This window comes from Miniopterus schreibersii (genome assembly GCF_964146895.1).
Source record: "Miniopterus schreibersii genome assembly, chromosome: 13".
Taxonomy (NCBI): Eukaryota; Metazoa; Chordata; class Mammalia; order Chiroptera; family Miniopteridae; genus Miniopterus; species Miniopterus schreibersii.
Window position 1 is genome coordinate 51309918 of NC_138113.1, and position 15670 is coordinate 51325587.

Genomic DNA, 15670 nt, shown 5'->3' on the forward strand with positions numbered 1-15670 from the left:
TCATTCCCAAAATAGTTTCCTTCTTGTTCTTTGAATTTCTGATTGTCCCTGAGGCAACTTCCTGTGCTGTTTGCTTAAGTCGCAGAGAAAATACCCTCCTGGCTTGGTTGAGATAGATCATCGCATAAATTCAGGCGAGTGTGGTACAGTGTCAGCTGGACATATATTTCATGCTTCACTTTGAGATGCGTGTTTTGTAAAGCTGAGCCTGTCCGCCCAGACTGCTGATGGCCCATCGTGTCAGTTCTGTACTTGGGGTGTATGCAGAGGTGACAGCTGCGGATTATTCTGGAGCCCAGCAGTTCACACAGTAGCTGGGGGATTCTGCGTATGTCACACTGGACAGAGGCATTGGGCTTTCTTATCTCAGCGATGATTTTACTTCTAACTCTCTTCCCCACCCCTCCCACCTCCCACCACCTGGGGACCCTCCTGTCATCATGCAAGACCCAGGATAACGCCACAGAAGTCACCCACCCCATGGGGGTAACATTAAGGGAATCAGCAATGATGTATTTGGGGATGTTAATGGGTAACTTAGGTAGATTTTTCGCCTGAAATGATATTGTAATGCTTAGGGTTTTAACTGCATGAGTTCCCTAAACTAGTGACTCCATCTTTCAAGCACGAGCAGGAGAGTGAGACTCATATAGTTGTTGTCATGGCTCGTGAATGTGTTTTACATGGTGAAATACGTTCAAAGTTCCAAAAGCTAACTTAAAAATTAGATTTTGGAATGTGACATTTTCATAAATGGGGTATTGCCTATATTTATATTTCTTTCTGTGAGGCAGTTTGCGCACACACACACACACACACACGTAAGCACAAATGTAGGAAAATTGCTCAATCTTTACATTCATCTCTGAGAAAAGGAACTCTTTTGCCCATTTTACAGTTGCGAACACTGAGGCTCTGAGAGCTAAAATAACCTGCTGACACCCATGCAGTTTGCAGTTGACATGGTTGGCCTGACTCTTCCGTGGTCCATGACTGACTTTGTGTGAATGAGCCTGGGCCTCGTGACTGGCCCCCGGTTATACTTGAGAGGTTTTCACGACACCTGCAGAGTAGAGAGGGAATCACAGGGTTGCCTCGGCCCCGCCCTGGTGCTGTGCCCAGTGATCCTGCCCACTTCCTCTTGGTGTCACATGTGGATCCCATGTTTGCTGCCTTGCTGTCCTTAGAGCTATGGCCTGTTGGTGTCAAGCTTACGGAGTCAGTGTGACCCCTCAGGGAGGCTCTGACGCAGGTGGTCAGTCCCCTGGGATGGTGGGGACAGAGGACGGTGGTCCTCTCCTAAGGCAAACCTCAGGAGCAGCGCACGGGGCAGTCCCATCTGTAGCGCTTTGTCTCCAGGGTCGAGAGAGCCCCGTTTTGCTCATAGAAACAGTACAGTGGTGGTTGCTGGGGCCTGGAGTGGGAAATGGGGGGGAGTTGGTCGAAGGTACAAACTTCCAGTTTTAAGATGCATGAGCGCCGGGGATCTAATGTACTGCGTGGTGACTATAGCCAGCAAGCTGTGTCATGTACTGGAGAGTTGCTGAGAGCAGGTCTGAAGTGTTCTCACCAAACAGAGATAATTACGTGAAAGGTGTTAATGAACCCGTGGTAACGTGTGGTAATCATTTCACAGTGTATGCTCTTATCCAATCACCATCTTATACACCTTGAATAAGTACAGTTTTGTCAGTTATACCTCAATGAAAAACATTTTAAAAAGAAAAAAAGGGAAAAACAAGGAGCCCTGCTTGGGAAGTCTTTCCTGAGGAGAGACGCCTCCTATTTACTCCACAGTGAAACATTGTAGGCCTCTTAAAGTCCCTTTCAGAATGTGATTGTCCCCTAAAAGCTAAGTTGAAACTAAAGATCTGTTACTAAAATGTGTTATTTATGAAGTATTTGCAGTGGGGCATAATAGGAAACATTTAAAAACTATTGACCAAACTAAGTTAATTTTCTGCTGACTTCAGCATATTCTTGATATTATTTAATATGTATTTCTCTCTTATTTGCAGCTTGGGTTGACGATAGCCATTCTCTACAGCCACAGGTAAAGTTTACTTTTTTTTTTTTTAAAGGAATATGCTTGCTGGTTTACAGTAGTCTTGGTTTGCTCGAGTCTACAGGCTTTTGAGCTTCCTGTTGGTGGCCGCTCCCCCATGATGTCAGTGTCACAGCAGTTAGATGAAATTGTTCCAGTTGTTTGGCAAATAGCTATTTGGAGGAATAAGGTTTTTGTGTAAACTGGTGGTAGTAGCATGTTGCTTTTAAAATAAAAAATATGTTCTAGGGCAGGAGTAAGTAATGTTCTCTGTCCAAGAATGAGAACCGAAATTGGGGGTGACCTACATGAGAGGTGAGGCCAGACAGGGAGCCAGGGAAGCCCTGGCCCCCTCCATGCAGACTCCTTCTTTCCTGTCTTAAGTCCATTTGAGGATGGGTAAAGGGCCCCTATATATATATTTTTTTTTTCAATATATCTTTATTGATTTCAGAGAGAGGAAAGGAGGGGAGAGAGAGAGATAGAAACATCAATGATGAGTCATTGATCAAGCCTGAAACTGGGCATGTGCCCTGACCGGGAATCAAACCCCGGTCGCCTGGATCCTAGGTCGACGCTCAACCGCTGAGCCACGCCTGGCTGGGCAAGGGCCCCTATTTTTTAAAAATATATTTTTATTGATTTCAGAGAGAGGAAGGGCGAGGGAGAGAGAGATAGAAACATCAATGATGAGAATGATTGATTGGCTGTCTCCTGCATGCCCTCTACTGGGGATAGAGCCCGAAACCCGGGGATGTGCCCCGACAGGGAATTGAACCTCGATCTCCTGGATCATAGGTTCACGCTCAACTGCTGAGCCATTCCGGCTGGGCAAGGGCCTCTATTTTTATCTCGAGTTACGATTTCTGCCTTTGTCTCAATTGCATCATATGTATGAAAAATGTTTGTTTTTGTACTAGTGTCAATCTTTCTCCTTTGCACACATCTAAAGGTATTAAGGTGTTGAATTAATTCAAGTAAAATCCAGCCCCAATGGAGGGGCCATAAGCTAGGTTCCTCCTGTCCTTAAATCCACTGTGCTCCAACCCCCCAGCGTGCCACCCACCAGGGACAGGCTTCACCTCCCCTTCCTGGGCATAGCTCTCCACAAACGAACCATGCTTATCTGCTTTCACAGCGAGTTTGCCTTCTAAAAATGCTTATAGCCACTAGTATGCAAGGCTCGCATTTAAGCGGGATTTGAGCAGTAAAGTGGGCCATCATTGAAACCTTTGTCAGCTGCTGTGAGCTGCACAGGTTAGAGTAGGAGAGGGCAGGAGTGGATTGGAACCCTGGATATGAGTGAAGAAAAGCGTTTGTGGTGGGCATTTCTGGGCCCCCTTGGAGTTCAGCTGCTCCAGAGAAGCTTGTGATCCCTTGGAGTCATAAGTGTGCCTGCACACGGCGAGGTGCACGCCATTCCCTGTGAACACAGCCAAACCCTGCAGCTGACAGGATGCATAGCTGCTCTGCAATGAGGAAGCCTGGTGTGGACGGTTGACCTTGGACTCGAATGCTGGCTGGACACTGGATGTGGGGTGTGTGTGTGTGTGTAAGAGAGAGTGTAGGGGGGAGACAGAGATTGAAATTGTTATCATTTCCTTTCTTTTCCTTTGGTGGAACCTTCCTCATGTATGCGTCCTGCATGACAGGAAAAGCAGCTGCCTGTTTCTGCAGAAGACCTACAGGTGCCTCTTCCCAGGAGAGCTCAGCTCTTGCTCTTGTTCATTTGGGGAACAAAATTTGCTCTTCCCTGTGGGGTTGGGGGTTACCTTGCTGTGGCCCGAGGAGAGTTCTAACGTATGCAGACACTCAGTCCGTGTGGAGCTTGGGAAGAAAGCTTTCTAAAAAGTACTTTGTCACACTCAAGACTTTTGCCCAACCATCCGTCTTTTGCATTAGGGATCGGGTAAGAGAGTGGAGCAGGACAGACCTGCGGGTGGTACTGGCCGGACGGTGCCTTTGTCCCTGTTCTTGGCCATGGCCCAGGCTTGTGTTTGTGAGAAGATCCGTTCTCCTCACCCTCAGCCTGGTGGGTGCCTGGCACCATTCTGTATTGTCACCAACACCCCTCTGGGTTGGTGGAGAGTCTTCTCTGAGCTAAGCACGTTCTTCCTTTGGGAAGGGAGAATGTCCTCTTACTATTGCCTGGGTGGCACTTAGGATATGCCTACCCAGGGGTGGGGGCAAGGGGTGTGATGGAAAGGAGCGCTTGGGTTGTAAATGACTTTCCTCTGGGCTCCTTCCCCAGAGCAGCCCAGCCTCACTGAAGAAATGTGTTTATGAGTCCAGTAGAAAGGTGGAGCCCGAGCCACAGTCCTGCAGGAGCCCCTCTGTGGTGAAGGGAAAGAAGGGTCTAGGATTAGACAGGTTAGACCTTTCCTCCTCCTGTGGCCACATTTATGGAATCTACCCCCATTTCTATGGCTGCCTAGTGTCACTGAACTACCGTTTATCATGCTGGAGCATTCTGTGGGTCAGCGGTGACAACAAAAGTTTGCTACCACCAATCCAATGCCAACAGGAGTCCCCAGTCTGGAGTGCCGTCAAAGGAGAGACTTCACTCAGGTGGACACTGCAAACTGGAAGAAGCAGAAAGTGTGCTCCCCTGAGGCAAAGGGGAGGCTGCTTATATAGAGAATGTGTTCACCGGGATTGGTCCATTTTTATGCAAATGAAGGATTCAAATTTATGCAATTTGATTGGTTCACATAGCACTGTCTTTTGATTGGTTGGAACCATGCATCCTGAATGGTTGTTGTGGAGCTTCTCTGATTGGTCAGTAAAAATGTCAAGTGTTGGAGGGGATATAGAGAGGCTGGAGCCTTCATACAGGGCGGAGCCTTCATACAGGGCTGGTGGGAACGTCAAATTGTGCAGCCGCTTTGAAAACAGTCTGGCTGTTCCTCAAATGATTAAACACTGAGTTACCCTATGACCTACAATTCCTCTCTTAAGTATATACCCAAGAGAAATGAAAACGTATGTCTAGGCAAAACCTTGTACATGAATGTTCATAATAGCATTATTCATAATAGCCAAAAAGTGGAAATGACTCAAGTGTCCGTCAGTTTGTCCATACAATGGAGTATTGCTTGGCCATGGAGAGGACTGGGGTGCTGGTGCATACTGCAACATGGAAGAAACTTGGGGTCATGATGGGCAAGGGAGGTTGGTCACAGGGGTCCACATAGTGTATGATTCTGTTTGTGTGAAGTGTCCAGAGTGGGCAGGTCCAGGGAGGCAGAGAGTGAATTGGTGGTTGCCAGGGCCTGGAGGTGGCTGCTGATGGGTGCAGGGTTTCTACTGGGGATGGTGGGATGTCCTGGAATCAGATGGTAGTGATAGCTGTACAACTCTGTTAGTGTTTTAAAGACCACTGAACTGTGTACTTTAAAAGAATGAATTTTATGGTATATGAATTATATCTCCATAAAGCTAGTATTTAAAAAAAAAGGATGGCTGGTGTCTGCTTCACAGAGTGTGGGGCCTGTCCTGGAAGACTCAAGGCTGGAGGGAAAGTCATCTGAAGGCTCATTCACCATGTGTCTGGTGGGCGATGCTGGCTCGTGTCTGGGGATCTTTGTTCCTCTCCACATGGGCTAGTTAAGCTTCCTCATAGCATGGTGGTTGGCTTTCTCTGACTGAGTGTCTTGGAAAGAGAGAGCCAGCTGGAAGCTGTCTTCTTTCTGTGATCAGCCTGGGAAGTCCCATAGCATTCCTTCCACCTACTGTATTGGTTGGAACAGTCACAGAACCCCTCCATTTGCATTCAGAGGAGGGAACAGAGACCTCACCTCTTAGTGGAAGGAGTGTTAGTCATATTGTAATAAGAACATGAGAGGTGAGAGATCTTCATGTGGCCATTTGTGGAAAATGCCATCTGTTGCAGAGGCCAACTGAGTGTGGGAGTATTTATTTGGAGCACTTGTGAAAAGAGATTGAAGACACTGTTTTCTTCAAGGCACTTTCGAGTTGGGATGCACAATAAAAACGTGTGATGAAGACTTCAGGACACTGACAGTCTTACAGGAGAAAGCAAACCAATCGAAGGAGGCTGTTTAGAGGAACCACCCTTGTCCCACTAAAGTGCGGGAGTGGGAGGCAGGCCCAGCGGCTCAGGCAGATGCCCTGGCAGGCTGATCCTATAGGTCCTTGAGAACACAGTCTTTAAACTACTGTTTGACATCAATTTGGAGGAGAGACCGAGTATGGGAGGGTGTGGAGGGATGGGACTGAGCTGGGCTGCCTCACTCTATGTTCTGTAGCCTTAGCAGTTCAGTCTCCACCGCAAACTTTGATCCCACCCCTTGGAGCAAAAGCCCTGCACAGAGCTGGATGGGGTCAAGGAGAAGTTCAGCAGCTGTCTGTGGTACAGGAGCAAGTCTCTTCAGGATGCAGGCTCTCCCACCCAGGCCAAGGCAGGCCAGGCCACCTATGCTCCCACAGGACATGTCCTGGCAAACGGGCCACCCTGTGCTGTGTTTCCAGGGGTGTTTGCTGTCCTGTCCCCTGTCCTGGCTCTGGGGTGTTAAGTACAGAGCAGAGGGAGTCATGGATATTTACATAAATGTAGCAAAAACAAACAAACATCGAAGTAAGTTAGAAAGGAGAGTAATGAGATTGCAGAGGAGGAAGATGAGGGGACATCTACTGAGATTCCCCTGCAAGCCACCTGCATTGGGGACCGGGGACCTGCATGAATGGTGGCACAGGGAGGCCAGTATTCGCAAGAGGCAGCCCACAGCATCTGTGTGTCCCCGGCACAGGAGCCGGAGGACTCGAGGAGCAGAAAAGATGATTAGGAAGCGATCGCCATAACTCAGATAAAGGGCAGGCTTTTTGGGCTTGGCCGGGCCTCTAACAAAGTGTCTGTCCAATTCACACATCTCATTTACACGAGCCAAGGTGGGAACGCTCCCGAGGAGCACTTGACCTGTCTATGTATCAGCATCCTGAAATAATGAAGGCATTATTAGAGGTTGTGTTTTCCAAAAATTACTTCTGAGATATAAGGAATTCTTACTTAAAGTTCCAGGAAGCACAGCAGCATCTGTAAATTGTGTGCAGGGTAAGAAACCGTCTTCCGGGAAACCCCTAGTGTGCAGGAATTAATGATACTTACTAACTTGTCACCGAGAGCCATTTGCAGGCCATGCCCCACCACCTGCCCCTCACTTGCTGTCTTTGTCCTGCTTCTGGGGTCAGCGGGCACAGGGGGATCGGTCTTCCTGTCAGGGGCCCTCATGGCACGGTGGTGCCTGCTGGTGGTTCTTGTGCCCCTCCTGCTTCTGGCCCTGTCATTCACCTCTGTTCTCCTCGAGGAGGAGAAAGGTAAAGGGCGAGGGTTTCTGGTTGTGCCCCCTCTTTAAAAGTCCTACTAGCTTATTTAGATTAATTGAAACTGCCATCCTTTGTTGACTACTTTTTTTGGGGGGGGGCGGTTGTAAAATGTACCTAATATAAAACTTATCATTTTAACCCTTTAAAAAGGTTAATAAGTGTACAGTTAGTTCAGTGGTATTAAGCACAGCCGCCCCTCAGTATCCACAGGGGATTGGGTCCAGGGCCCCTCCCCCACCCAGGATACCAAGATCCGTAGATGCCCACCCAAGTCCCTTATATAAAATGGCATAAATATAAAATTGCATGTAACCTATATTTGCATGTAGGCCTGCACATCACTTAATGTGCGTGGATTCAGCACAGTGCTTGGCATGTGACAAATTCAAGTTTTGTTTTTTGGAACTTCCTGGGATGATTTTCTTTCTGAGTCTTTTTGATGCAAAGTTGGTTGACTCCATGGATGCAAAAACCACAGGCTAGACATTCACATTGTGTACAACCATCACCACCACTCATCTTCAGAACTTTCTCACCTTTCCAGACTGGAGCTCTGTCCCCGTTGAACACTACCTCTCCATTTTCCCTTTCTCCACCCTCTGGGAACCTTCTTTCTGGTTTCTGTCTTTAAGAGTTTGACTACTCTAGGGCCCTCATATAAGTTGAATCATACGGTATTTTTATTTTTGTGACTGGCTTATTCCACTTAGTGGAATGTCCTCAGGGTTCATCCATGTTGTAGCCTGTGTCAGAATTTCCTCCCTTTTCAAGGCTGCATATTACCCCATCGTGTGCACATAAACATTTTGTTTCTCCCATTCGTCAGCCGGTGGACACTTGAATTGCTTCCACCTTTTGGCTGTTGTGAGTAGTGCTGCTGTGAACATGGGTTTGCAAGTATCTCTTTCATTTCCTGCTTTCAGTTCTTTTGGGTATTTATCCACAAGTGGAATTGCTGGATCGTATGTGATTCTCTATTTAGGTTTTGAGAAATTGCCGTTACTTTTTAAATGTCTTTATAGTTCCAGGTCACTCCAAAGGCTCATGGTTGCTACTGAGAAATGGTTTCCACGTCCCTTGCCACTTTGACCCAGAACCCACATGATGGAATTGAGGGCTTCCTGGGTCCTCTTGGTGTGGATGGGGGTCCCTTTACAAACAAAGTTTGGGTCTTTAGGTTCTAATCACCAGCTCTGTTTCTGAAATTCTAACAGGAGGGCCGGGGCCAAGAGAGATGGTGGAGAAAAGCTAGCAGACTCCTGTAGTAGGTGAGGGCAGGTGAAGGGTCAGAGTAGGCAAACGTGGTTCCAAGATGGCAACATTGGGAGGATGGCTCACTTATGAAGAGGAATGAACTGGGGACACAGAGGACATGGATGTGAGGAGGAGGGAAAGAAGTCACTAAAATCCTTTAACTTTAGTGGTCAGGCTGCTGCAGACACATGGGGCAGAGCTGCTGGGAGCAAGATGGGTCCTTGTGTGGCATGAGGGGCTCAAGGCTCCAAGGGGGGCCTGGTTCTGTTCCCATGCATGTGCCTTGGTGCTTCAGCTGTCAGATCTCCCTTGTTACAGTGAACATGTTCATGGATAAGAACATGCCCCTGCCCACTAACCCATGCACATCCGACATCTCCCACTCCTGTCCCCAGTTATGGTGGGTCAGCCTTTGACTCCCGCTAGACCAGTCTGTGTGGCGTAAGAGTGCGTGAGTGTGTGTGTGTGTGTGTGTGTGTGTGTGAACATCATGTGGGGTAGGCCCTGAAGGGTCGGGAAGTAGAGGATTATGTCGTCCTGTTCGGATGGTGTAGACGTTCCAAACAGGGAAGCATCTGCCACAGCAAGCATCTGCCGTGACCACCTGGGCATTTGACATCAGGTCCCGCAGACATTTCGTTTATTATCGTGGAGTTTTCATTTATTTTTGTAAAGTCAAGTCATTTTCGCAGAGTGGAAAATTGTCTCTTGTTCATTCCCCACTGTTTGGCTTGAGGTTTTCGGGTGGAATCCACACGGTGGTGACAGCTGGGTAACCCCCAGAAGTGCCCTTTGCAGATAACAGCTCTCGGGGCCCCACCGCCCACACAGTGGGGAAATTGTTCCCCACTGCGTGGGTGTTTTGTTTTTTCTTTCTCTGCAAGATTGAGGGTTCAGATGATCTTCCTGCCTGTTGCGGTGCAGCAGCCTGAAGAAGCCTGCTGCCTCCTGGTGGGAACCCCGGGCTGAGATGAACCCCATGCTGGGATGAACCGGGCCTGGAAGTGGTGATGTCCCCTTTAACCCTCAGCCTCTGACAGGATGGGGAGGCCTCGGGAACCCACAGCGTGGGGCTTTTACATGTGGCACTTATGCCCGCATTTCCAAGAAAAGCTCATGAAAGCAGGGTGTGAGAGCGGCGAGCTGGCCCCAGCAGAATGATTTTGTTGTGTTTTTACCTTTTTGTTGTTTGTTTCTCTTTAATAAATGAGAAATGGAAGCAGATTTTCCGCGTGGCTCCGCTCTAGTTCAGTGGACGTCCACAGAGGCTTGACTTTAGACGAGCCTAAAGATGTCTCTCTCTCACAATTGACTTCTTTCTGTAGGTTTTAAAGGACCTAAGAGAGGACAGATATGGTACCCTGTTCAGGCCTGTGCCCTAAACCTATTATTGGACTTACAGGTACCAACCCCCTGAAAGGCTTTGGAGTCCCCCAGGGCTGGCAAGGGCAAGAGAGAGGCAGGGAGCCTGCATATGGTCAGAGGTGGACAGGGTTGACTGTCCCTGAGCGGGACCGGTGGGAAAGCCCTTTACACCGAAATGTGGATCCGAGACCGAGCAGCCCCCAAACTGCCTTCCTTGCGGTGAGTGAGCTCAGAGGCTGGCCGGGAAGTGAGCGCGTCCTGGGCTTTCAGGTCCTGATTTAGATTAGAAGTGGAGTTGGAAGTCCACAGATGAACTGCAACGCTTATTGAATGGACAGGCGGCTTCAGTGCACACAAGAAATTGTCATCTTGACATCCCAGGGGAGGAAAAGACAAGAAACAGGCCATCGGGTCTATTGGACTTTGATTTTGAGTGTTGGCAAACACCTCTCGCCTCCCATTTGCAGCTGGTTTGATCTTGTGGAGACAGCTGAGGGAGACTGTGTTCTCCAAATTTTGTAAAAATAAACAAAGATGCCTTTCTGCCCTTTTTTCCCCTTCCAGAGAATAGTTGTTTCTGTCACTGGGGTTCTCCGCTCACTGTTCCATCTGCCTCTCTCTCAGACTTCACAGTGAGGCTCCGGCCAGATTTATACATGGGGTTGCCAAGAATTTTATTCAACCCCAATGGTGTAATCTTAAAAGCAAAGCCATCTTTCAGAAGGTTGCATGTTTTAGATGACCTTAACTCAAAATTTGCCCCCAGAGAGCAGAATATGAATATTCGTGGGGTATCTGAATTATATGCCCTTACTTAGTGACATTCTTTTTTTTTTTTTTTAAAGATCTTATTGATTTTTAGAGAGAGAGAAAAGGAAAAGGAGAGAGAAATATCAATGTGAAAGCAAAACATCGATCACTGATCAGCTGCCTCCTGCACACCCCACTGGCAACCTTTTGGTGCATGGGACGACGCCCAACCAACTGAGCCACATGGGCCAAGGCTAGGGGCATTCTTGAGGGCCAAGGTTGTGTTGTCAGTGATCATGACAGAGCTCAGCCTGGGGCTGTGAATATGCTGGGTGAGTTGTAGATGCTTCCTGGGTCCAGGGGAGTAAGGAGCACATGGCTGTGTCATCCTGTGCCTCTCTATCCCCCTTTTAATCTCGCTTCTGGTATCATGTTGGTAGCCCTGTCTTTTAGGGACTTTCTGGTCCAGGCTCTTGGCTATTTCCCCAGTCAGACCTGTTCATCGTGTCTGTTGCCACATCCGTAGGACGGTCTGCAAGGAACCTTCTGCTTACCACCAAGGGGATTTTCCTCAAACACAGATCTGGTCATGCCCCACCCCCTCAGAAGCTTCCGTGGGCTTCCATGTCCCAAGAATGGAATTCCAATTCTTAGCATGGGACCCCAGACCTCATCCCAACCTCTGTCTCCTCCCACTGAGCAGCCCTGAGCTTCCTGCCTCCCTCATCCCTTGCTCTTGCTATTTTCTTTGAGGAATTAACTTCCCCTCTCTTTTGTGCGTTAGTGAATTCCTACTCACTGTCCAATGGCTCCTCGATGTCACCTCCTTTTCAAATATTTGTCAAGAGACCATGCTCCTTTCTGTTGTTAGGTCTCAGGGCTGCTTTTTAGGTGAGACCTCAACTCTGTGTCTTTTCCCTTCTGTCTTAGGCAGCAGATTAGAGAGGCAGATTGCATTCCTGTCCCCCACCGCATGTGCCTCTCTGCATCAGAACATGTGGACTCCATAACCGAGCCCTCAAAGCCAAGGCCATTTGGCGAAGCCATTCTGTGTGGGGGTAGGTCTGGGAGGAACTGATTAGTCTTTCTTTTATAATATCTCTGAAAAATGACCACTTCTTTACCTTCATAAGGATAAAGCACTCAATTCAAATTGTTCTAGAGATTCAGCACAACCCACATTAAAATAGAGAAACATAAATTTAAATGTTGTGTAATGATAAGCTAATTAAACATTTATATGTAAATATAAGTTTGAAATTTTGAAGAACATGTTGAAAGACTTACACTGTCCTGTTTCAAGACTTGCTGTAAAACCACAATCAAGACAGTGTGCTGTTGGTGCCAAGACAGATATATATGTCAGTGGAACAGAACAGAATCTAGAAGTAGACCCACACATAAATGACCAACTGATTTTCAACAGAAATGCCAAGGCAATTCCATGGAAAAAAGATAATCTTTTTAATACATAGTATTAGAACAAATGGACAACCATTAAAACAAAAAACATCCCAAGCTCTTAACCATACCTTATAACATGTACAGCAATGAACCGAAATGGGCCATGGGCCTAAAGTAGAAGGTAAGACCAAAAACTTTATAGAAGAAAACAGCAGGAAATTTTTGTGACCTTGGGTCAGGCAGAGATTGCTTTGGATACGAAAAGCATACGCTGTGAACAAAAAGGTTGGTAAAATGGAGTTTATCAACATTAAAAACATCTGCTCTTTGAAAACCACCGCTGAGGAACTAAATGACAAGCCACAAACCTGGAGAAAAGAGTTTCAAAACATGTATCTGATAAAAGCCTCGTATCTAGAATGTATATAAAGCTCTTACAACCCTTTTACAGAAAAACTCCAATTTAATAAATGGGCAAAAAAATTCTTGAACTGACATTTTCCTAACGAAGAGGCAGGTCATTAAGGAAATAACGAAGTAAGACCACGATGAGATGCCATTACACATGTATCAGAATGGCTTAAAAAAACCACACATTAAAAAACAAATCCTTAAACAACAACAACAACCCAGAACTCCCAAACCCTGACAATGTGAAGGTGCTGGTGAGGGTATGGAGTAACTACAACTCTCATGCATTGCTGGTGGCAAGGCCAGTTGGAGCGGCCACTCTAGAAAACACCGTGGTAGTTTTTTTGGGGCTTAAACAGTACCTAACCGTGTGACCCAGTGTCTCCACTCCTGGGTAGGACGGACACCGAGACAGGAAAACGTCTTCCACACTAAGACTCATGTTCAAATGACCATGGTGGCTCTATTTGTAATAGCCCCACACTGAACACAAGCCCAGATGCCCTCCTTCACCTGGAGGTGGGTGAACTGGCCAGTCCGCACAGTGAAATACGACTCAGCAGTGCAAAGGTGCTAGGCCGCGTGGAGGCCGGGCTGGAGTGCGCGCACCGTGTGGTTCCCTCGGTGTGACATTCCGGACAAGGGGAACTGTAGGGAAGGAAACATCAGCCGTTGACAGGAGCAGGGGGAGGGGTTACTAGAAAGTGTCATGAGTGACTTTTGGGGGGTGATAGACATATTCTAAATCTTGTTTGTGGTGGTTACATTACTGTACAGTGGTCCCCCCTTTTCCACGGTTTTGCTTTCCACGCTTTCAGTTATCTGTGGTCAGCTGTGGTCTGAAAACATTAAGTGGAAAATTCCAGAAATAAATAATTCATAAGTTTTGAATTGCATGCTGTTTAAGTCGTGTGATGAAATCTTGCACGGCCCTGCTCTGTCCTGCCTGGGGCGTGACTCATCCCCTTTGTCCAGCGTCTCCGGCTATAGCTGTGTATGCTCCCACCGTCCGTCACTGAGCAACCATCTCCATATCAGATCTCCTGTCCTGCTATCGCAGTGCCTGTGTTCCAGTCTCCCTTATTTCACTTAATAGTGGCCCCAGAGCTCAAGAGTAGCGATGCTGGCGACTTGGATATGCCAAAGAGAAGTCGTGAAGTGCTTTTTATAAGTGAAAAGATGAAAATTCTTATTTTATAAGGAAAGAAAAAACATTGGATGCTCAGGTTGCTAAGGTCTACAGCAAGAACGAATCTTCTGTCTGTGAAATTATGAAGAAAGAAAAAAAAAATTTGTGCTAGATTTTCGCACCTGAAACTGCAAAGGTTATGGCCACAGTGAGTGAGTGGCAAGTGCTTAGGGTGGCAAGGGCACTACATTTGTGGGTGGGAGACATGAGCAGCACGTGCTCCCAGTGACCGCCGCGTGTTTCCCAGAAAGCACTGAACCTCTGGAGGACTTCAGCAAGGGACCCCCTGAAACAGAGACCACATTCACATGACTTTTATTACAGCATATTGTTACACTTGTTCTATGTTATAAGTTATTGTTGTTCATCTCTTACTGCGCCTGATTTATAAACTATCACAGGTATGTATGTGTAGGAGAAACAGTACCTATAGGGTTAGGCACGATCTGTGGTCTCAGGCATCTACTGGGGGGGGTCTTGGAATGTGTCCCCCATGGATAAGGGGGAACCACTGTATATGTTTGTCAAACAAAACTCATGAAACTGGAACAGCCCAAACCGGTGAGCTTCGCTGTCATTGAATTCCGCCTCGGTGAACTTGAATTAAAGAACGGAGGCGGGGGAGCCTGGGCTGCCCCGTCAGCTGAGGCCAGCTTGTCTGAGGCCGCGCTGAACACCCTGTGTGCGCATGCCTTTGGGTGAGGTCTCGGGTTCTGCATAGGGAATTATGTTGTCTTTGGTCCTCCTGGCACGGGGCATGGACGTCTTGTTTTGCTCGCTTTGGCATTTCCAGCGAAGTGAGCTGTTAGGTGTGACTGCACGCGCTTTGACTCACTGGGCTTTCTGGGCTTTCATGTGGACCAGCTCACAGGTGCAGTCAGGCCTTTTGTCAACCGTGGACTTTTCAGATGGAAAGGTGCTCGAGTGAGGCCCTCTTGGCGGAGGCGGTTCAGCCAGAGGCAATTGGTTTTGACCTTTTCTTCACCACAAGGCTGCTGCCAGGGCGGGGAACCCTCCGAGGGCTGCCAGGGCCTCTCTGCAGTCTGTGGTCCACTGAGCCCGTAGAGGCTGGGATGACATGTTGACTTGGCTTGCTCCCTCCGTGGAGCGAGGTCCCAGGTACAGGTGCCTGAGGTATCGTCCCAGGAGGCCCTCATGCCATCCATCTGGAAAACTCATTGCTCAGAGACCCACGGAGTGGGTGCAGCTGTTTACAGACCTCACCAGTGACCAAGTAGTGAGAATGCAGCTCCATGTTCGCCCCTGGCCGCCGAGGCAAATGTGGCAGTTGTCCCTCTTTCCTTCAGTTGTTTGCCACTGAGTGGCAGGCAGGGGGCAGGGCACCAGGCACCCAGTGAAAGGGCCATCCTGGGGCTAAGGGCAGGCACCAGGCACCCAGTGAAAGGGCCATCCTGGGGCTAAGGGCAGGCACCAGGCACCCAGTGAAAGGGCCATCCTGGGGCTAAGGGCAGGCACCAGGCACCCAGTGAAAGGGCCATCCTGGGGCTAAAGGCAGGCATCAGGCACCCAGTGAAAGGGCCATCCTGGGGCTAAGGGCAGGCACCAGGCACCCAGTGAAAGGGCCATCCTGGGGCTAAGGGCAGACAGAGAAATGAGCCTGGAGGAGGAATGCCGGTACCTTCCTCATTGTGCAGAGTGGAGCTGCCATTCTGCCAGGACCGGGGGGTGGGGGCAGCTCGAAGGCCACTATCCAAGCCAGTGTTATGCAGGCACAGCCGACGGGGGGGGGGGGAGTGCAGGGTCCTTTATATATCCCCTGGACTGTTACCATGTCACCTGCCCCGGCTGATGACGGGACAGCGAGCACACATTTTATGGGAGGAGAGTTTACCAAGCCCAGTTTGTGTTTCCATGAAGCGGGAGAGGGTGGGGTGGGGTGGGGAGGGGGT

The 15670-nt window shown here is 48.4% G+C and overlaps 1 protein-coding gene across 2 annotated transcripts in view; it reads left to right on the forward strand.

Annotated features, from left to right (window-relative positions):
• ACOXL (acyl-CoA oxidase like) overlaps window positions 1-15670 on the forward strand; it is a 272425-nt gene that overhangs the window by 74887 nt on the left and 181868 nt on the right. For both annotated transcript variants that reach the window (XM_081156817.1, XM_081156818.1), the window contains exon 10: window positions 2019-2053. In XM_081156817.1, coding sequence (XP_081012943.1) covers window positions 2019-2053 — 35 coding nt within the window. The remainder of the gene's footprint in view (window positions 1-2018; window positions 2054-15670) is intronic.